General features: G+C 41.8%; 1 protein-coding gene across 2 annotated transcripts in view; it reads left to right on the top strand.

The window, feature by feature from the left end:
- The window catches only part of ssh2b (slingshot protein phosphatase 2b), a 28,320-nt gene extending 7,069 nt beyond the window's left edge, over positions 1–21,251 (top strand). Inside the window, exons 1-14 of one of the 2 annotated variants that reach the window (XM_031280785.2) lie at positions 10,436–10,563; positions 13,006–13,118; positions 13,268–13,332; positions 13,420–13,541; positions 13,630–13,695; positions 13,813–13,878; positions 14,085–14,279; positions 14,391–14,484; positions 14,655–14,783; positions 15,156–15,202; positions 15,409–15,555; positions 15,704–15,904; positions 16,291–17,344; positions 17,872–21,251. In XM_031280785.2, the coding sequence (XP_031136645.1) occupies positions 10,436–10,563; positions 13,006–13,118; positions 13,268–13,332; positions 13,420–13,541; positions 13,630–13,695; positions 13,813–13,878; positions 14,085–14,279; positions 14,391–14,484; positions 14,655–14,783; positions 15,156–15,202; positions 15,409–15,555; positions 15,704–15,904; positions 16,291–17,344; positions 17,872–19,179 (3,735 nt within the window). In that variant the 3' untranslated portion in view covers positions 19,180–21,251. Of the gene's footprint in view, positions 1–10,435; positions 10,564–13,005; positions 13,119–13,267; positions 13,333–13,419; positions 13,542–13,629; positions 13,696–13,812; positions 13,879–14,084; positions 14,280–14,390; positions 14,485–14,654; positions 14,784–15,155; positions 15,203–15,408; positions 15,556–15,703; positions 15,905–16,290; positions 17,345–17,871 lie in introns of those variants that run through there. The other variant, XM_036008966.1, reaches the window with a different exon arrangement.
- The last annotated feature ends 997 nt before the right edge of the window (positions 21,252–22,248 follow it).

The raw sequence follows: 22,248 nt of genomic DNA, 5'->3' as shown, positions 1-22,248 counted from the left end.
TTTACTGTATTTTGTAAACTAATATTTTAAATGTGTTGTTTCTAAATCCTGAGATTATTTGACCATTGATGCGCTCCTTTCAATCAAATACACATTTGGCTAAATGTGACGGTTTCACTGGAAAGCAGGGGTCCTCTATGGAAAATGTAACACTATGACCTTGTTACTTGTATGGACATGCCATTACATTTTTTTTCAAAGGAGCATATGAATATATTAGTTATATTATTATATATTACTAGTGAGGAGCTGGGCCTTGTCTTGACTTCAGAATAACCTCTTTGAATTGCTTTTATACCAGTGAGGAGCTGTGTATAGTATACCAAATTATACAGGCTGCAGAGGCCCGGAGATACTGTAATTTGTTAGCCATCTGAATGGTGGAGTGTTGTTGGATGTTAATTAATTTACTGTTGTTTGAACTTGCTGTCTATATGCTGCTAGTCAGTCTTATTGCTCTGGGTAGTGGCTGACTACTTCTCTTTCAAAACATTACCTAGTAAGTTATTGACATTCCAGCTCTGTTTACACACAATAATTATATAAGACATCACATCAAGTGCAGCTCTGCACACTTTTGGCGCTTACCCACTGCTAGTACCAGCTCTACTCTACTCTACTCGGCCGCGGTGCCCCGTCCTGCATTTTCCATTGCAGATTTAGTACCACCTCATGCCTGAGGCGAGCGTGGCTGGTCGTCATAGCGACGCCGCAGAAGACAAATTTTGTTTCAAAAGAAGCTGGAGGCAGCAAAAAAAACACAGCTGGCTAAACTATTTAAAAATGGCGGGTTTGTTCAGGACACCCCCGTCTGTCGCTAGCAATGATGACCCAGTGATTAGTGACGATTCTCTCTAACTAATCAGTGGTCTGCAGCTTTCCACGTCACCTTTTGGTATCGGCTTGGAAACTCGACGGAGGTGATACTAAAAAAAGTACCTGTTAGCAGGCGAGGCGAGGCGAGTCGAGCAGGTACCATGTAATGGAAAAACGCCATAAGTCACCTTTGCTGTAGTTCCAACTAACAATGCACAGCAAGTAATGGATTTAAGTTATATTTCTCAAAATCAAAAAGCTAATTTTATTTGTTTAACATTTGTCTAGTGCCATTACCATCAATAAACTGTTCACCTTCCCCCACGGCCCTCACCAGCATTGCTAGACTAGAAGGAGGATGACAAGGATTAAATGAATAAAGTAGACCTCAACTACATTCTTCAGAAATGTAAAGTTTTTTCCAGCTGACACACACCTCCTACTATAATTACTATACTATTGCTTTTCTTACCCACACTAGTTAACGATCAAGTGAGGGGTTTTGCTATGGGCGGGGTTAGCTAGTCACTCCAAATCACATTTGATTGGATACATTTGTTTTACAGGAAGATAAAAGAGGGATTTTGTTATAAAGAAATACTCAAATGATTTTTGACCCACATATTTAGCATAATTGTGGCAAGAGATAAATGTACAAATAACACAGGGACACAGTATTAAACTTGTAATGTATTCTTCATTTCATTCCATTGTGTCTTTAAGTCCAAGCTTTAAATGAAGTGAATTCATATCCTGATGGTCTCAGGTGTCTTGGCAAAGAGGCAAAAACGTTTCCATAAAATCGAGCCTGCCCACTGAAACACTGAATTAATGTTCCTAACTGCCTATGACTGTGGCTGTCACGCCGTAAAAACCAGCAGCTGCTGCAGAGCTCATCTCTGACACAGGTAGTGATATTCATTCGGACTGTTTTAGGCTTTAGTGATGTAGTCTCTGTCTCTGCGTAAGCAGGGCCTACTGCAGTGCTGCTGATTAAAGTCAGTGACATCAGCAGAATAGTGACATCAGTTGAAGCAGCAATGTCACTGGAGGAACAACAGGAGAAAGAGGAATTTATTATGACACCTATTTCTGGTCTTTTATAATCTACATAATTATTTAGTCAGATGGGGGAAAAGTGGAATCATTTGGATTATTTTGATTTAATAGTCTGTGTTTTTTCTACTCATTTCCATTTACCATACAGTTTAGTTTGTGTGCCTCTAAGACTAAGACCCAATAAATAATTTTTACTCACTGTGATGTAATCTAATATTGTTTGACAGATTATTTAGACTGTAAATATTCAGATTGACTTCCTGTCTTCCATAATACATACAAGACTTAACTGCTCATTAAATAGATGCTAATCAATCGTTTGTGTGTGTGTGTATTGAAGGTATTTGTATGTTTAAATCCATAGATGAAGCAAAGTACTGAGTAGCCATTGGTGTGCTGTATTATATATGTGATGTTGTAATCACTAAGGTGACTGCCTTTGTGTTTGTTTACTTGACTTGGAGACAGCAGAGCAACAGAGGAGTGTCCAGTGTCTGTATGCATGTAACAACCACATCCTGGCCTTCACTGCTTGTCATTGGATGGTGTGAATTTCAGCAGTCAAATGAGAGAACAGTGAGGTGGAACTTGAGAGATGGGTCCAACACCTCAAACAAGTGTATATGGGTTGCTGAGAGTCCACGGACGGGTTGGAGAACAGGATTATGAGCCAGGACTGTAGCTAGACCTATAATGCCTTTGTGACAGATATTTCCTTAATTGACGAGACCAGTTAAAGAAAAAGTATAAAGAGACGGAGGTGATTTTGCAGGGTTAATGTGAGAAGAAAGTAGGGCTGGGCAATATATTGATATTATATCGACATCGATATATGAGGCTAGATATTGTCTTAGATTTTGGATTTCGTAGATATCTTGGTCATTGTATCCGCATTTTTGGTGATTATTTATCAAAACTCTCCTTGTGGTAATATTTTGTGAAAGCACCAATAGTCAACCCTACAATATCGCTGCAATATCGACATCGAGGTATTTGTTGAAAAATATTGTGATATCTGATTTGTTCCATATCAGCCAGCTCTAGAAGAAAGTCAGTCAGAGGCTGTGGTGGGACAAGGAGAGTTGAACAGGAAGCAGAGGTGTTGATTGGGTAACTGTCAGATTAAACAGCTACTGTCAGTCAGTAATGAAGGCCTCCTGATGAGTATAAGTCTCATTAGTAGGGCTGGGTACCGAATTCAATACTTTTTAGGCACCGACCGAATTGCCTGTAAAGTATCTCATCAGCGTCAGTGAGTCAATAAACATGCAACGTACTTCTACCAAGATCTAATAATGTTTGATTGGCTGTCTAATGTTACATGTTGTAGAAACGCGCAGGAAAAACTATGTTGCGCACAGAGACAGGGCTGTAAAATAAAGTTTTGTGCCGTAATGTTGTAATTTTTGTAATGGTTTTATAAAATTGGTATATATAAAAAAGTATTGTTTAGCAACCTGTATCAAAGTCACAGAATTGGTATTGGTACTGGTATCGAACATTTTTGAAGGATACTGTAGGATTTTATTCTAAAATGTGACCGATTGACCGGTCTGGCCCTAAAAAGGCCAGACTTAATCTGACTCCAATTCTTTGGTCACATACACTCTGATTTGGTGTTCGTTTACTGGTAGATCAGAGAAATAAAACTCAGGATTCAAATCAAGACAGAGAGGAGCTGCCTCCAGCCCCTCCCCCTCGTGAAGTTGCGTGCTGCCGAGTGTACTTGCTCAGAGAGGCTATCGTTACGTTAGCTAGTTGCTGGTGTTCTTGCCGTGGGATTAACTGTACTAATAAAACTGTTGAAACACCGCGGCCACGCTGCTGTGAAAGCTCCCCGAACGTCATTTATCAGAGTCTGGTTGTTACCCCTCTCAGTGGCAGCTCCTCCACTCCATATCTTTATAACGGAGCTAACCGCTAACCGGAGCTAACCGCTAATCAGAGCTAGCTAATAGTTGCCAACCGAGCCTTCAGTTCTGCGTATCTGTGTCCATTAACTGCATGTATGGACTCGAACCAGAATAAAACCCTTCATTTTATTAAAATGGCTGTAAAAGTTTTAAACTACAACTCAGAGTTGTTTGAATGACAGAAATCAGCTCAAGGTACAGTGTAGCGTTAGCGTGCTAGTTGATGCTTTCTCTGCGGAGTGCAGACTGATTTGCTCTCGCGAGTCATGTGACCAAATCGCAGCCTTTGCGATTAGGAAATCGTGTTTTAACATATCGCGATATTATTGCAAATGCAATTAATCGTTTAGCCCTAATCAAGACCAGGATTCGTCCAGTTAAAGTTAATAACAAGTTTAGTGAATGATATTGCAGAATACAAGTACATGTACATGGATCCAATACAAGGCAAAGTCCATATCTCCTAACGGACCAACAGAGTCTCCCCCAGCATCAGATGCCCTAAGTCTAAAATGCTCTCCTATTTATTACAATTCTGTCCGTCTTCTGGTGTGCTGTCATCAGTTTGGATCCAGTCCAGATCTTCTGGCTCCAGCCGACTCCTAACGAATTGTACACACTGTATGAAAAATGATCTTGACTTATCTCATTATTAGTTCAACAGAGACAACTCGTTATTTTGGATTTGAACACCTGTGTGTTTTCTAATCTCCTACAAAATAAGGAGTTTCATGTGAGCCAAGGTCATTTCCATACTCTGTGTCACAAATCCCGCGCTCAAAAGACATACACCATTGTTGCCTTGTTCCCCCCCCCGATCAGAGAAGAACTTCTTTCAGGCCTATCCCACACTCCTTTTTCTAATATCTAATTACTCTAAGTCCAGATGGCCTCTCATAACTTTTGGAAAGGTCAACAATGGAGCGACATGAACTCTAAAGACCTCTTCTTAACACTTTCACAAAATATATTCTAACACGACCCAGCCCTACTCATTAGTGTTTCTTTTGTCCGCTTTAACATTCACTGTGTATATGCTTACACTAAACTCCTGACTGTCTGCTGTATATCTCCTTTAATGCTTGACAGTATTGTTACACCATCAAGTGTGCATGCTTTGATATGTTAAACCACTAAGAGGAGGTCAACGTCTGTAACATCATGGAGTAAATCGACCCACTTAACCTACTTCATCTTGCTACTAAATCACACCCCTGGCTGATTGATCAAGGACCGCATATAAGTATACAAAAACACACAGCTTATGCAGTATTAAACAGGCCACAGATGGACCTAACAGAAAAACACCACACTGCAGTTGTTGTTTATCCTGTGATATGAATGAGCAGTCAGGTGGTTGCCACGCATTCACCCCCAGTTTGTAATTTATCCTATAAATTGAAACCACGAGGCATCAACAAGCAGCGTAACCAAGTCTAAGGTCAAGTTTCTCCTCAGTTCACAGGTCCCCTGATGTCTCATTTTTGATTTCTCAATCCTTTTTCCGTTGTGTTGTTTTGCTGTTGCTAGAAGCAGCGGCACATTAAGGTGTCAGGTGTCTCAGACTCTGGTGAAATTTTCCCTGAAGGTACAGACCTAGAGTTGGTTACACAACTTCGTTACAGACATCACAAGTGTAAGGCTGTGGCCCACACTCTCTAGAGGATGCCCCTCTGGGTATGGGGAGTAATTAATGCTTAGTGTTGCAAGTGTTGTCATGGAAGCTAAGTTCTGATGCTGTCATCACCATGAGAGAGAGACAATTGTCAGTTTGGTTAGAAGTTATTGACAAAAATTACACTATCCTATAACTAGAAGACCCTCTTCTGGCAAATAGAGACTGTCTTTATATCTGCTGAGATAGAGAAAGCCATGTCATGTTGTGTAGTTCATGAAACTGAACTTAATTTTAGTCTAAAGTTAAAGGTTAAGGGATTGCTTTGTTAGTTTATACAGTGTTATTTGCATGAGGCTGGCAGGCTAGAAAGCTGTGGCCTGTTGACTAAGGTGCAGAAGCTTAAAGTACATTGAGAGTGAGTAATCGCCCCATTGGATTACATTGTAGCCCAGCTCGCGGCTGCAGGGACTGGACCAATTTCAAAAATTGTTACCAATTTTTGTGCTGTGGGGAAATAGGGTCCAGGTTAAAAGACACCAAAGTTCCCCTTTAATGTCACTGATATGACCAACCACAGCTTCTTCAATCTAAAAAAAAAGAGCTGGTTTTCACAACACACTAAGCTCAAAATCATTCACTGAACTTCATTCAATGAAAACAAGCATTTTAAAAGGTTGTTTTGCTTGTCGTCTTGTGGACAGACCTGATAAAGTATGAATTCAGACTTTTTACAAATTGTCATGATTTGGTTATTTTGGCATACTTTTTATCCGTTTATTGCAATTACAAAACAGCCAAAATCTGTACCTCAAGTAGTGCTGGAAGTGGCATTCATCCAGACGTTACGTTTACTTCCTAGAGAAGGCAGTAAACATTACCATGCTTTTTGTTTCTCCAGATGATATTATTAATCCAGACATGATGCTGTTTGATTTTCCGACGTATCTGGGAAACGTTGTTGGTGCCTACAGCTCTACACCGTCGGTATGCAAGTAACACGAAAAAATACAAATGGTCCCAATATGATCCTGCAGTGAAACTCGCGTGAGTGGTGCAACGTGAATATTCGCTTTGCCTTTGGTCTGAACACGCCATGGGATGCCACTGCTATTTATTTTATTTCCTGGCATCTTAAATGTGAAGCCACCAGTCACTGTAAATGTATAACAAATGTTTTTAAGGGGCATATATGATCACCACATCCCCTGTTCAATCCTGGCCATGGTTTCTATCTCCCTCACCCTATCAGCTTCTCTACAGTGAACTACCTAATAAAGCCTAAACATTATTTACAAATGGACAGTCAAGCAAATAGCCTACTGTAAACATCAACTCAGAAATCCTAAAACGTGCCATATCACCTGCTATACCAAACCTAAATTCAGTGTAATGCCTGATGTACCATAGTAAGGTTTTGGAGTTTTTCTTTGACTTTTGGCCACATACCATGCAGCAGAATGTGGCTAAAAAATATATCTTCTGTACACATGCCCCTCGCATTATGCTCACTGCATGTGTACAACACATATATTTTTCAGTCAGTCCCTGCTGCATGGTATGCGACCAAAAATTTCGCCAAGCTACATCGGGAACGGTTTGGGACTCAAGGTGCAAGGAAACAATGAAATGCAGTGTAACATCTTGAGGCTATTCAATAGACTTGAGTTTACAATAGCTGCTATTTAGGGGCTGGACGATTAATCGGAAAAAAAGCTGTTATTGACGTATTTTTCCCATGACGATATCATTTCGATAATTTATTTCTGTTAATAGGTCTACTTTCTCCTTAAAAACATTCTACAGCGTGTGCAGGCCAGGGTCCAAAATTAACACTCACCGTTCGCCAAATGCAGGGACGGGCCGACACACAAACACTGGCGCAAACACCAGACCTTCTGTTTACTGATAGTGTTTAACTCAGGCTAATTAATTAGCTAGTAAGTGGCGATTTTTGACAGCCAGCCTTCCAAAAGAAAGCACAGGAAACAGAGTCTCATTTCACCTGTAAAGGCAGCTCTGACACACTTTCCGCACTCCGTGTCCGTGGACAGCTGTAGGCTTGTACCGGTGTTGATGTTCTGTGCATTGTCGGACACATGTAGCCACTTTCCTGAAATCGCTTGCGGGACTGACACAAGTCCACAGAGGCCGTTCATGGACATCGGAAAAACATTTTCTGAGTGAAAACGTCATCATTCATGTCCCTTCCTGTGGGAATCAGAGGTGGGAAACTCGGGCCAGATTTGTTGTTGACAACTGATGTTTGATGTAGGCGAATTTGGTTCACTGAACATATTTCAATGACAATAAACTTATTTATTGTGGACAAACGCCTCTGCTGAGAAACATACACAGACATAACATGTTTCAAATTATTCATAAATAGGCCTATGTATAAAAAAAACCCAACACCTTATCCGTGTCCTTTCCCGTTCGTTGTCCTGCAGAAAACACAAACACCTGACGATGTGCTGTTTGTATGCTCGCATAAGAAAACAGCAGCAAATTATTGTAGCCTCCATGTTTTCACCAGGTTTTCACACACCTGATGCTCTAGGCTACAGCCAACAGTTGGTGGCAGTCATGCAACAAGTTATGCCAAACGCCAATATAACAGAAGAAGAAGAACACACATCCCGACCATTCTAACCAAGGGGGTAAGCTTCTCCTCGGACCGCGAACCTCCTATGGCGCCATTTTGATGCTAATAAGCCATCACCTCCCGTTAGCATTCCATTGACTGCCATTCATTTTGGCGCCACTTTGACAGCGAATAACTTTACATCTGAAGAGTTTAAAGACTCTATTTGTCCATTGTTTATTTCTAAAGAAACACGACAATGTATAAAAGGCTCCATTACCTTGTATCTCACGTTATGGCTCCGTAGCAGACGTTTTTGTAAAAATAGGCTAACGATTGTGTCATAACCACGCGACTTACTGTCGCATAGTAGAGGAATTACCGTATAGTACAGGAGAAGCGCGCAGGCAGTTTCGACTTACATTAGCTGTTTAAGTGTAATTACCAATGTTAACTAGCATTTTAGTGATCAATAATTAGCCTGTGCCTATGTTATCTCCTTACATATACCTACGCTCTCCGTCTCTGCAATATTCGGAATGATTGAGATTTGTCTTGGCACAGCTACCAGAAGAGTTACAACTTTCAGACACGTTGCTCACGGCACATTTACGTCGTCTCTCTCAGTTGGAGGCTGCGCAGTAACGCTCAGCTATCACCAGAAAAGTGCTTCTAACGGCCTTCACTGGTCTCCGTCCAGAGCAAGGGGGTAAGCCTCTCCTTGTACCGCGAACCTCCTATGGCGCCATTTTAATGCTACAAAGCGATCACCCCCCGTTAGCATTCCATTGACTGCCATTCATTTTGGCGCCACTTTGACAGCGAATAACTTTACGTCTGAAGCGTTTAAATACTCTATTTGTCCGTTGTTTATTTCTAAAGAAACATGACAATGTATAAAAGGCTCCATTACCTTGTACTTCACATTATGGCTCCGTAGCAGACGTTTTTATAAAAATAGGCTAACGATTGTGTCATAACCACGCGACTTACTGTCGCATAGTAGAGGAATTACCGTATAGTACAGGAGAAGCGCGCAGGCAGTTTCGTCTCACATTAGCTGTTTAAGTGCAATTACTAATGTTAACTATCATTTTAGTTAGCAAAAATTAGCCTGTGCCTATGTTATCTCCTTACATATACCTACGCTCTCCGTCTGCAAGATTGGGAATGATTGAGATTTCTCTTGGCACAGCTACCAGAAGACTTACAACTTTGAGACACGTTGCTCACGGCACATTTACGTCGTCTCTCTCAGTTGGAGGCTGCGCAGTAACGCTCAGCGCTCACCGGAAAAGTGCTTCTAACGGCCTTCACTGGTCTCCGTCCAGAGCAACGGGATCTGTTGGTCCATTCTTATATACTGTCTATGGTCCAGAGCAGCGGGGTCTGTTGGTCCATTTTATATATGTCAATGATCCTAACCATGTGAACGCTGGTAGTCGGAAAAACAACATAATCACGGGGGCGGTCCCTGTCATTCCGAGGTGGCATGAACACGCCATAACTCGCCGGTCCTCATCAATATAGTTACATGTGTCACGTAGCTCTCCACAAGCAGAAAGAGGAGGAGCTTAAAACGCAACTTGCTGGTTCAAAGTTAGGACTAACAAGTTCATTAGCAGTTAAGAAATAGATTGTATAGCCTATTTACATTTTTAGCATGCAAAAGACCTTTTTTAAAACTTAAATTAAACTAAAAATTAACAAACGCAGTGTCTGTCGTTGAATCACATTTTTTTTAAATTATCGTTCATTCATCGCTATCGAGGTAAAATGTGCAATTAATCATGATTTTAATTTTAGGTCATATCGTGCAGCCCTACTGCTATTGTAAACTCATGTCTAAATACATTTTGGAATAGTTAGTCACGTTAACAAATTCAATGTTCCAGTAGAGTCCTTTTTTAGTCATTTTATGTATGACTTTTCAAAAGAATTAATTTAGTTTTCTTACACAAGAGTTGTCAATTAAAGTCATGTTGTTGTCAATGGCTGTCGATGCTTTTTTCTTCCCCCCCCCCCCTCCCTTCTCACTGTGGCACTAATAATCCCTCATACAGCCTTCGACGGACGGCTGTTTTCACCGATTGGACCATGTGTGTCTCCTCCCCTCCCAAGGCAGTTTTTTACCGCAGCCTGCTGCAGTCAAACGAAACATTACTACAGCATGTGCTCAACACGTTAACATCTTTGCCGTTTCTGAATATTAGGCTATATTACCGCAGTTTTTGAAATATCTTGTTTTATATCGTGTTTGAGGGATAATTTCATAAACCCTAGATGTCCATTAAAAGCAACATCAAAGTGAAACTTCGTTCTGCGTTTTCACAACTAACGTTAACGCTAATCTTACTGGCAGTGCGGAGTGACCCCGTTAAAACCACCACAGCGACTATCGATAACTAGCCCGCTTCTGTGCGCCCTGCCCCTGCAACCAGAGCAGCGATGCCTCCCGGTGTTGTGACCGCGCCACGGAGCTCATCCGCCGGCTGCTTCTGTTCCTGCTGCGTGGTCAAGATGAGACCTTATTTCACCGAGAACTCCGTAATCTCTCAGGGGGATATTTATCAGCTGTAAGTTTACACTGTGTTTAGAGCCCAGGCTTTCTGTGTCAAGATATTTAACTATGAAATGCAGTGACCTATTGAGGCTATTGTATTCTCAGTGAGATGCCTAATGAAGGCTGCTAGAGTCTGATTGAGTTTAGTAAGCTAGTTATAATATCAATGAGTGGTTGCCCTTTTTTTTTGACTTGGAAGCATACTTGGACAGTCCCTTTATATCCTGTGTTGACACATGTCATATTCATTTGCCAGGCTTTCCAATATTTGGTTACAGTGATCTGATATGACAAAGGAATGTGGTTTTCCCATGATGACTTAAAGGGAAGGATATGACAGTACAGCAGCAGCAGAGTCAGTGGCTGCAGGAAGACGTTTCCTTCCCTTTGCTCCATGTGAAATGTCTGCCAGATGCCATACTCATCTGCTTATATGCACTGTGCTGCTTCACCCACCTTTTTTATGCATCTTGAGGGGGCACAGCAGGAATGGCACACAGTGTACCTGCGACAGATTGTTAATGAATCAGAGGATGTGATTATTCTGCCAGCCAAGTATCTTCAGAGAACAAATGCTGGAAATGAACATTGGCATTTATTGGCTGTTTGATCAACCAACTCAAGACATGGTTTACTTGAATAAGATGTCTAGTAGAGTCTGTTTGTGCATTTACACTTGAGGAAAACTCAGCTTTCACCCTGTGTCCTCACACAGGATAAACTATTTGGGATCTTCTAGGATGGCACACAACACAGTGTGGCAACCAGAAGACGCATTTCAAAATGGTTTATCTTTATTCAATTTATATTAAATGGCATGCGGGTAGTATATGGAAGTAGGTGCGTCATATGCCAATGTTGTCAGTGTTTCTGTTGTGCACAAAATCCCTGTTGCTGTTGATCCCTCTGTTGGCCTCAAGATGGCGACATGGCATAGAGGCTTTTACTGGGAGACAATAATACATGCTGACATTCATGCTGTGTCTCAGATCCAGTTTTCTATGATTTTTTTTTCACAAATGTTTGAGACTTTATTTAATGCAATTTAAGATGTGATTTAAGACTGTTTAAACAAAAATGTAACACATGTCTAACTTCCTTTTTTCTAATTCTGAAATGTAAGTGGATACTTTTAAAGCTGCCGTTCTGAAGGCACGGATTGCCTAATTGTCACTTTTGTAATTACTGCTTACTGTCCCTCTCCTTCGTCCTCACAGCAGACGGTGACAGAATGGCACTTCCTGTTTCTGATTGTCCTTCCTTAGCCATGGGCTATATTTGTTATTGCCTTCAGTATGGAGTGACAAATATGGACAGTAAAGGATAACTGGTGTTGGTGGTGAATCTACATTCACTCAATTATTTAATAACACAATGGTGCAGCTTAATCCCAGGGCCAGAAAACTCTTTGTTGAACATTGGGTGTAATCATGCTATGATTTTGGCCGTGATTCAAAAAACGTCAGAGCAACGTCAAAAGCAAAGCAATGCGTTGGGCATCTTAAGTCTGTTACATCACTCTATTGTTTAGAGAGCAGTAGCACCAATTAGCGTAGCTAGATATGCCAATTTAATGCCAGGTAGTTGTTCAGTTACGTGCCATAAAGTACTAAAGTCAGAGCTACAGTCAGTTAAGTTGTAATTGCCTGTTGAGTACAAAGATAACAACTGCAGGTAGGTCTGCTGGTTTATGTGTAAAAGAGAATTGGATGGTTTATGGCTGGACAGGTTGTTGTTTTTTCCCTCTGTGACTCAATATGTCTTCATCTGTTGTGCATCCTGTCTTCTTATGAACATGTCCAGTTCAGTTAAGCCAGCACGTTATTGGAACCAGCTGCTGTTTGTTGTAAACTGCACACTGAAGTGTCTTGAGCTCATAAAGGCGCATAAATCTCTCCCATTATTGTTTGTATATGTTGTTTGTACAGGATGGCATGTGTATTTTCTAAGAAAACATAAGATTAAATCACCATTATTGAAACTAATTCAACTTTCAGATGACAAAATCCCTCATACTCAATATTCAGCAGATGTTTTCATGATGAAGAACAAATGCTTCTGCTTCATTCATTTGGGTAATAAAAAGACATCACCCCCACAACACCAGCAACAGTACGTACAATTAGTTTCATTTTTAAATTCTCAGAAAATGGTGACAAATCGCTGGTGTTTTTATGTCGCTTGTTTTGTCCGACCAATGGTCCCAAACCAAAAGACAGTTGGTTTACTGTCATGTAAGATGGAGAAAGGCAGAAAATCCTCACATTTGAGAAGCTGAGACTGGGGAGTAATTGCTGATTATCTTTGTCAATGAACTATTAAATTAATACACTAATTGTTTCAGCTCTACAAACTATACATTTGCACAAAAACACTTTGTTGGAGCCAATTGTATGAATCTTATTACTGTTCATTTGTGGTTCTCACTCACTTTATTTTTTCTCTCTCTGTCCAGCATTAGTGAAAGTTTCCTGACAGTTAAAGGAGCTGCTCTCTTCTTACCTCGAGGAAATGGCTCCTCTCCCTCATCTGCCTCTCGCTTCTCACAGCTGCGCAGCAAACATGCAGGTGAGGTAAAAGGTCTTCCTGAAGAGCAATTGACTGTGCGACTATCAAAAGTGCTGTTGGTAAAAAGCTGTCATTTATTCATAACTGCAGTGCTTGATCAGACACTGATATAAGGTGTTTTTTTTTTTTTATTACTTTCATCTCACCAGGAGACATCCAGCAGCATCTGCAAACTATGTTCACTCTCCTCAGACCAGAGGACAACATCAAACTGGTGGGTACACACTATAAAGCAAACACAAAATTCAGTCTTAAGGTTGTCAATCGGTTGTCAAGACATCAACTGTTTTTCCTGTTCCAGGCGGTTCGTTTGGAGAGCGCTCACACTCCGATCACCCGCTACATGGTGGTGGTCTCAACCAATGGTCGTCAGGACACGGAGGAGAGCGTGGTGCTGGGAATGGATTTCAGTCCTGTCGATAGGTGGGACAGTAAAATACACAAGCTGTGCCTGTTTTGATACTGTGCATAAAGTTGTAACATAGAGACTTTGTTTTTCCCCCTCTCCCAGCTCATGTTCTGTAGGGCTGGTTTTGCCCTTATGGAGCGACACATTGATACATCTGGATGGAGATGGGTAAGAAAATATCCCACATGTTTTAATCAGAGAGCAAACAAACACTTAGCACCAGGCTGCGAAGATGGATTTTTGTTTCATCTCTCTCCTCTGTGCTCCCTCTCTTCTTGCTCCCAGGGGTTTCAGTGTGTCAACTGATAGCAGAGTGCATGTATTCAAGCCGGTTTCTGTGCAGGCCATGTGGTGAGTCACACTGCATTAATCACACGACTTGGTAGAAATGTATATTCATAACTGACCTTTTACTGTTTGCAAGTGTTCACCTTGGTATCTAAATCATGCCCCTGCCATTTATTTGAAAGTTTATTTTTCTGTCTTGATCTCAAACTCTCTTGCCTGCATCTCCTGTCTCTCAATCTCATTTTTCATTCTCAATTGCTCACTCACAGGTCGGCCCTCCAGTCACTCCATAAAGCATGCGAGGTGGCTCGTTGTCACAACTACTTCCCAGGCAGCTTGTTCCTCACCTGGGTCAGCTACTATCAAAGCAGGGTCTACTCCGACCAGGCCCGCATCAACGAGTGGAACACCATGCAGGATGTGCAGTCACACCGTGCCGATTCGCCCGTGCTCTTCTCCGATGCGTAAGTATCCAGATCATATGAAATATCGTTTCACTTTTTATTTTCTCCCTCCCCCTTTTTTAAAACTACGTTCCTAGACAATATAATTATAAATATGTATTGTTTCTGCAGACCTACAGAAAGAGAGCTGACGGAGCGTCAGATCAAAACCAGTTTGAGGGAGATCATGATGCAGAAAGACCTTGAGAATGTCACCTGCAAAGAGGTGAGTCAGTGCTTCAGATGCTGGATTTTGTAGATGCTCCAAACGGATGCAACCATTTCTGAAATGTTCACTGAGAGAAAATGTAATGTCTGTATTTTAGGTTTATATTTGCTGTTTTGAGATTTCATTGGTGCGTGTGTCTGTGTTCTCTGGCTGGATGTGTTCTGTAGATCCGAACAGAGCTGGAAATGCACATGACATGCAACCTGCGAGAGTTCAAGGAGTACATTGACAATGAGATGATTGTCATTCTGGGCCAGATGGACAGTCCTACGGAGATCTTTGATCACGTCTTCTTGGTAGGTTGCACCTCCAGTGTACCACTGCTGCATTTGGCAACAGTGATGGTCTCATTACGCTGAAATCCACCAGATAAAGAACTGCCAGAACAGCTAGATCACAAATTAATTAAAACACTTAAGAAGAGAACGTTTCTTAGTTCTTTTAAGTAAAATGTTTGAACATTGGTTGTACGTCAAGCCTGGGAACCTGGCAAAATATGAGATAGTCTTGTATGATTCTTAGTTTCTCCAAATTTGAAATTACTTTGTTCTTGTTTGGTTTGTAGTGCACTTTAGATGTCAGGCATGCCTTGCAACAGGATTTAAGCATTATGAAAAGCTCAGTCGAAGGCTCTGAACTAGGCTGAGGATTGCTTTTGTTTCCTACAGGGATCTGAGTGGAATGCATCCAATTTGGAGGAGTTGCAGAACAGTGGGTAAGAAGGGGGACAAAAACAACAACACAGTATGAACTGTATTAAAGTCTGTAAACATATGAAGTATTATATGATAAGACCCTAACAATCATTTTGATTAAATTCAATTTTTGGGTTAAAATATTCTTTAGTCTGTTATCCAAACACGCTGCACATCCTATCATCTCTCTCATCTTCTTCTAATCTTTCCTCTCATTCTCACTTAGGGTTCAGTACATCCTGAATGTAACCAGGGAGATTGATAACTTCTTCCCCGGTGTGTTTGAGTACCACAACATCCGTGTTTACGATGAGGAGGCCACTGACCTGCTTGCTTATTGGAATGACACCTACAAGTTTATATCTAGAGCCAAGTGAGTTTCTGGTGAATGCATGTTCTCTATTTTTTTCTCTGATCTGCTCGTCATTTTGTTAGGAGTTAGATCCATTGAAAAACTGCCTTACAGAACTGTTGATAGGCTGGTATGCTGATATATGCATGATTCTTCATATTTACTCCAGGAAAGCAGGATCTAAGTGCCTGGTGCACTGTAAAATGGGTATAAGTCGCTCTGCAGCCACAGTGATTGCTTACGCCATGAAGGAGCACGGCTGGGATTTGAAAAAAGCCCTTGATTACGTCAAGGAGCGTCGAGCTGTGACCAAACCTAATCCCTCTTTTATGAGACAGCTGGAGGAGTATCAGGGCATACTGCTTGCCAGGTACCCACATTAACACACACAAGTACATTTCATATGGATTTGTGTTTGTAGCATGATGCCAACACTGCATGGAGTGTATGATTGCTAAGGCTAATGAAACCAAACCATCCATCAGGATGAAACAAAAGGCTCACACAGCCAAACTACTTTACTGCCCCTTTCCTATTGAACATAGTTGCATAGTAATTTGATCCATTGTTAATAAAAAAATATTGATTAGTGTAGCTTTAAAGTGCATTTCATATCAGCATCATATTTATCTGTGACACAATACATTTAGCACAATAACCTTATCAAATGACATTAAAAGCATGCATGTGCATGTTTATATATTTGCATGGAGGATAGGAGTGACTGTGCCATGTTTCTTCCCACCCCTCCTACAGCAAGCAGAGGCACAACAAACTGTGGCGTTCTCACTCTGACAGCGACCTGTCTGAGCACCATGAGCCACTGTCTAAATCTCATGCCCAACCGCATAGCCTGGGGCGCTCTGACGCCCAATACCAGGCCAGCAGCACGTCTGATCCCTCTGTGAAAGAACTGCTGGATTCACTGGGAACTTCGACCACCACTGGCAAAGCAACACATTCCACCAGCCAGCCTGATACTGGCATCCACTCCAATCAACTCTGCTCTTCATACTTTCAGGGGGTGGCAGCTCCATCAGGTGATGCTGAAGCTCGAAGCCTTAAGGCTCCTTCTCATTCCGCTGAAGTCCAAATCACCCAGTTGGACTCCCCCTGTCCCGAGCCCACAGCTGGCTCTGTGTCTCTGTTATCTCCTCCACTCTCCAATGGCTTATGTGACTCTGAGGAGCAGCCCTCATCACCTCCTCTCTTCCAGCCAAGGGCTGCCACTGTGGTGCCTGAACCTCAAAAGACAGACATGGTGACTATTGCACAAAGTGTTTTAGTGGGCCAGCCTCACCCGCCTCCATCCTTTCACCACCTCCCCCCCTCCCCTGCCCCATCCCCAACTCCAGTCTACATGGATGAGGTTATCAAACCACAACTGTTGTCCTGCTCTCTGCCTGTGATAAAACCGATGCTAGTGTCAGTGCCTGAGCCCATAACAACACCAAGCACACAAAAGGCTGGACCCCAATGTCTGCCTGCAACAGTGCCTGTCAAAAAAACAGACTGTGACCAACAGATGTGTGGCTTGTCTTTGGATGGTTTAGCAGCACATCCTCCCTTAACTAGTGAATTAATCAGCTACCCCAGTGCCATTCCACAAGACGACGAGGTGTTGATCGGCCACAGCGCAGATCACATTAACTTTTTCAGTGCCAGAGAAAAGTTCAAGGGAATGAGTCAAGATGATAAAACTCACTGTGCTGCGGTGCAGCAGTCGCCCCAGCTCAAGAGTTGTGGCAAGGAACAACCACTGCCTCAGGAGGTTTCCACTAGTGAGGGGAAGGTAGAGGAGAAAAGAAAGGTAAGGCTACTGCTTGTAGCAAAACTTTTCCGAAACTACTGCACACTTATTTCCAACACCCAAATGATCGTCTATGCTTTGGGTCACATAGACTTTCTTCAGAGCTCAGGCTCTTCTCATGCTCCAACGAAGGTCTAAATTTGGGTGTTTGGAGATAAGTGTTGTAAGATGTTGATAGGATGTTCTGATCTTTTTTCAAGGCTATGCTTGTGTCAAATGCCCAATGTTATAGAGATTATCCAAATAATTATTAGATACAATTAGAATTTCTATGACATTTGGAGGTGTATTGACCTCACAGCAGTAAAATTTGGTCAAATTATTCATTTGTTTGTTTAGCTTTTGTTTTCTTGAGTCCAAGGTGCCATCTGCTGGCAAAAGGTGAAATGCTCTATGCAGAGTATCTGTCACTTCAGGATACATTTTACTTGAATGTTTTTTTGAAAAACTTTATTGATAAATTAAAAAATGTTTGTTTTGCCTTTTAAACTAAATTATCTTTTATACAATCTCTCTTTTCTTTGTAGGAAATAACCATCTCTGTGCAGGTCACAGGACTGAAGCCTGCAGTGCACGCAGAGCCTCAGGACCCCCAGGACCAGGAAGTGAGGAAGTTGAAGCAGGAAACGGAGGATGGAGATGTTTTATCACAGAAGGAAGCTGAGAATGTGAAAGAGGAAGTGAAAAACAAAGAGGAGGAGGAGGCAGCGCCTGCTCGTCTCTATAGCGATTGGACGAGGGGGTCCGTGCGGCGTGTCACACGACAGCTGGAGCAAAGAATGAAACAAGAGCATGAGACTGTGTCACCCTCCTCATCTCCACCGTCCCTCTCCCGCAGCTCCTCCGGCTCTCAGCGGCGTCCGCCCAGCGTCCATGCTGCGACATTGTCAGATCCACAGGATGCTTCAATTGGCTTGCAGGTGTCAGAAGTTAGCACTCTGCAGGAAGAGCAAGAGGAGGATGATGGGAAGTTTGGACCAGTTAAAAGGGAGAGTGGTGATGTAGTTGAGATGGGGTCACTAGGAAATAATACCGGAAGCACAAAAGGACACAAACTCCACTCTGCCGATACTAGATTGCTCTCTACCTCCTCTTCTTTCCACCGCTCTGTCCATTCTCCCTTTGCCTCTGTGAACTTCCTGTGTTTGGAGGGTGTGACTGAGTTGGAGACGAGCACAGACTGGGACTACTCCACAGAGGGACCTCATGGTGACGTTATCATGAGGGAGACGTGGGAGACATTGTGCGAGCTGGGTGCCTTCCTGCAGCAGGTGAGCATGGATGGAGCCTGCAAGGCCAGATGTGTGGACCAGGTTTTTGGCCTCAGTGCTGGAACCACTCGGAAGCGAGGAAGCGCTGGCTTGAAGAGGGTCAAAGAGGTGGAAGCAAGGATTCGCCAGGCTGGACTGACCCCTCCATCCCTGATGAAGCGCTCAGCCTCTCTAGCCAAACTAGGCTGTCTGGAGCTGCTAGCCAATGACCTTAGTGAGTGGGAGCTCAGCCGCTCCTCTGTAGCTCCGTCCTCGGCAGAACCTCCGATCCACACAGCTAGCGATGAGTCCAAGAAACAGCGCGTCCACAACTCTCCTTCCTCAGCCGGCCAGCAGCTAGAAGTCCTCGGGACAGATGCGGAGAGGCTTTCTGACGCTGAAGAAACCTCACCAGGAGTCTCTCCACCATCCAGTCCGCAGAGAGGACAACTCCCTAACTCTGACCAAGAATCTCTGCATTTACCTGGGCTGACATTTACGGCAACAAAGCAGCAATATGGAAGGACTCACCCCCTGAGGCGGCTTAAGAAACGGACTGCTAGTACCCTCTACCACACCATGTAACCCTCATCAAGTGTGTCTGTATGTGTGTAAGAGAGAGAGAGGGATCATGCACACGTGTGAGAAATGTAAATCAAGTGCATAATGTTGGATTTATTCAGCAAAATAGACCAATGCCTCTTGCCTTAAGGATATGTTAAGAAGTTTCTGTACATTTTTTTCCTCTGTGAAATCCGAGATATGAGATACTTTTCTCAGTGCAAGAACAGTGACAAGGCTATGAAGGGTCCGGTCAATTGAAATTAAAACTAGGAATCAAATTTGAAGTGCTGTGTAGTATATAAACTATTTTAGGAGAAGTCATTCAAAAAGCAGCAAAAACAATCATTCAAATGAATAACTTGTTTCAAATGTTAATATGCCAGAGCATGCACATATTCTCTCTTTACATCATTGCTGGTTCCACCATCATGAACTTGATGATTTACTTGATCGTTGTTGGTTCATTCAATACTCTTGACCTGATGTTAGGTGGAAGATAGCCTCTGTTTTCCTTTTCTCATGCTTTCATGTCTCTTCATCAATATTTGCTAGTTGTGCTGGGTAGCTGCCTTGAAAATGATACAGCTGGTGCAATCTGACAAGTAATTTAATCTGACCAACATCAGTTCAACATCCATACTTCTCAAACCTGCAGATGTGGTTCAAAATGGTCATGTAAAGATTAGTCTATATCCTTTGCGTTCCACTTCTGGGATTGCTCCGGTGCTGCAGGAAATTCCACTGGATTCCATTTCCTTCGGCTTTCTTTGCGTTAGAATTTTAAATTCGGTGGATTTATGAGGACTATTGTTGACTGCTTCTCAGATCTCTGCATGGTAAATTGAGACGGCTAACTAGACTATCTGTCCAATCTGAGTTTTCTCTCGCACGACTATTTTGCAGCGGCTCTGTGCGGAGTTTAGCACCGCCCATGACGATTCTGATTGGTTTAAAGAAATGCCATTAAACCAGAGCACGTTTTCCTCCCATCCCCGATTTGCTGTGTGGAGTAGCCAGAACCTCCTTTAGCGCGCTTTGGACGAGGGTCTGGCAAAGCGAGACTATGTAAAGATAAACTTAGTACATAGTACTGACAATACCAATCATGTCATTTCTGCTGTCTGGAGACTGCTTTTAAACATGGATTGTGCTAACAGCAGCGCATCTAAAGACAAAGAGCTCAGGTCGAACCACAGACACAACAGATTAGTGTTTTCTCCCAAAGAGAGGTGTATCCAGAGCTGGTGACCGGAACATCAACTGAAAATGGCTGCATAGTTTTTTTTTTATGTTTGTTTTGACTACACAATACCTCAGTAAGTCTGAACCACATCTGACCTGCACAAACTTCAGGCTCTGGATTCCTGGAATGTCTCCGTTGGTCAAAAACAATTTCAACTTCTCTACTCGATGAACTGAAATAAACTCGTCTTTCATGTCCTCTCACAGTTCTGATGCCACTCAAACTAGACATTTGATGTATGTATTGCTGTGTGGGAGAAAAGGTAGGTTAGGGGATTGGGAGTTAAAGGCAGAGTGTATATTTGTGAGTTTTCTGCTATGTTCTCTTTGGGATGTAAAGGTCTATATTGTGCGTGTTGACATTTTAGGAACTGTATATGTTTTTATATCTGGTTTGTGTCTGTGTGCGAGTGTGACTGTAGCACAACTTCACCATGTGGGTATGTACTTTTCGTTTTTTTAATAATCTCTTTTGTACACATTTTAGGAGTGTGCCTGTGACTGGCAAGTGAAGCTGCTCTGCAGTCTATCAGAAATTTCTGTACAGGGAGGTCTGTCATACATGCACTTTACTCCCTTTTTAATTTTAATGTGGCTTTTTTTTAATGTATGGTTGCTACTTTTGGGGAGCATGCTTAGTAGCAGCTGTTGGGTATGCTGATGTATTGTCAAAAACTGGTTTTCCTTTGGGGTTTTTTTATTTTAAACTATCAGTGTAAATATTCTTTTATATAATGTGCTTCAACTGTGACCATTAAACAATGGAAATCATTGAGTCTGTTTTGCTGTGAGTCTGTGTACAGTAATGTAAAGGTCATGACATAACTGATGGATTAAACAAACGATGCGTTCAATTTTGACATTCATTTCCGAATACTTTTAGATTTTATATTGTTTAGTCTATAATTGTCCAAAAATAGTAAAAATGTCCACAATTCAATTTGCTTATTTTGTTCGCCTGACCGTTCAAAACCCAAAGATATTCAGTTTGCTGTGATATAAAATGGATAAAAGCAGAAAATCATTAGATGCAACCATTGTGCATTGCATACATGTAACGGTGTCAGAGGAGCACATTCACCCTGAATGTGTTAACACTTCCTTATTTCTTCTTTGGTTAATTTTGCTTTCTTTGGTGATGTTAGGCTAGGTCAGAGCAACCAAACTGCATTTAAAAAAATAAGAGCCAGAAAGTCTGTTTTTCCAGAGTTAATGTCCCTGTTCTTTTGCCACTATCTACTACAACAACTGCAAAGATCCACAGATTCTATGCTTGGAATTGGTCCCCTGTGATAGTTGTTCCTTGCTGACACTTTCTGTATCGCTCAGAGTTTAAGATTTGTATGAATTTGGCGAGCATTTGAACATGTTTAAGACTTCCATTTATTTAAATGCTGTTTTTCACATTTGGAGTGGCTAGCCATGTAGTTTAAGGCAGGAAATATAGGCTACTGTAAGAAAATTGCTAAATAAAAACAACCATAAATGCTACTTTGATCGTAACAGTGTTAGAAGCTGGTGAACATACAGTATTCTGTATTTTTTTTTTTTAAAACAATTATTTTAACATTTCTTTATACTGAGCTAACTTTTTCAAAACTTCACACATAACAGCAGCTGTGGATAACTTTGTATTGCTTGCCTTTGACACAAACTAGTAGTAAAAAACTAAAACTAGATGCTACAAACTTGGGTAATTCATAAGTTTGTTTTTAATAATGCACATTTTTATTTCCATCCTGCTCTCTGCAAACCGGCATGCTTCTGGTGGTCCTTGGTTGCAAGTGTATTTTTTATTTACTTAATTTTTTAGCTTTGATCACCATCTTGTGGCCACACAAAAACCTT

Source organism: Sander lucioperca, chromosome 13, assembly GCF_008315115.2.
Source record: "Sander lucioperca isolate FBNREF2018 chromosome 13, SLUC_FBN_1.2, whole genome shotgun sequence".
NCBI lineage: Eukaryota > Metazoa > Chordata > Actinopteri > Perciformes > Percidae > Sander > Sander lucioperca.
The sequence above is the reverse complement of the archived record's forward strand: the minus strand, read 5'-3'. Positions and strand labels throughout refer to the sequence as shown.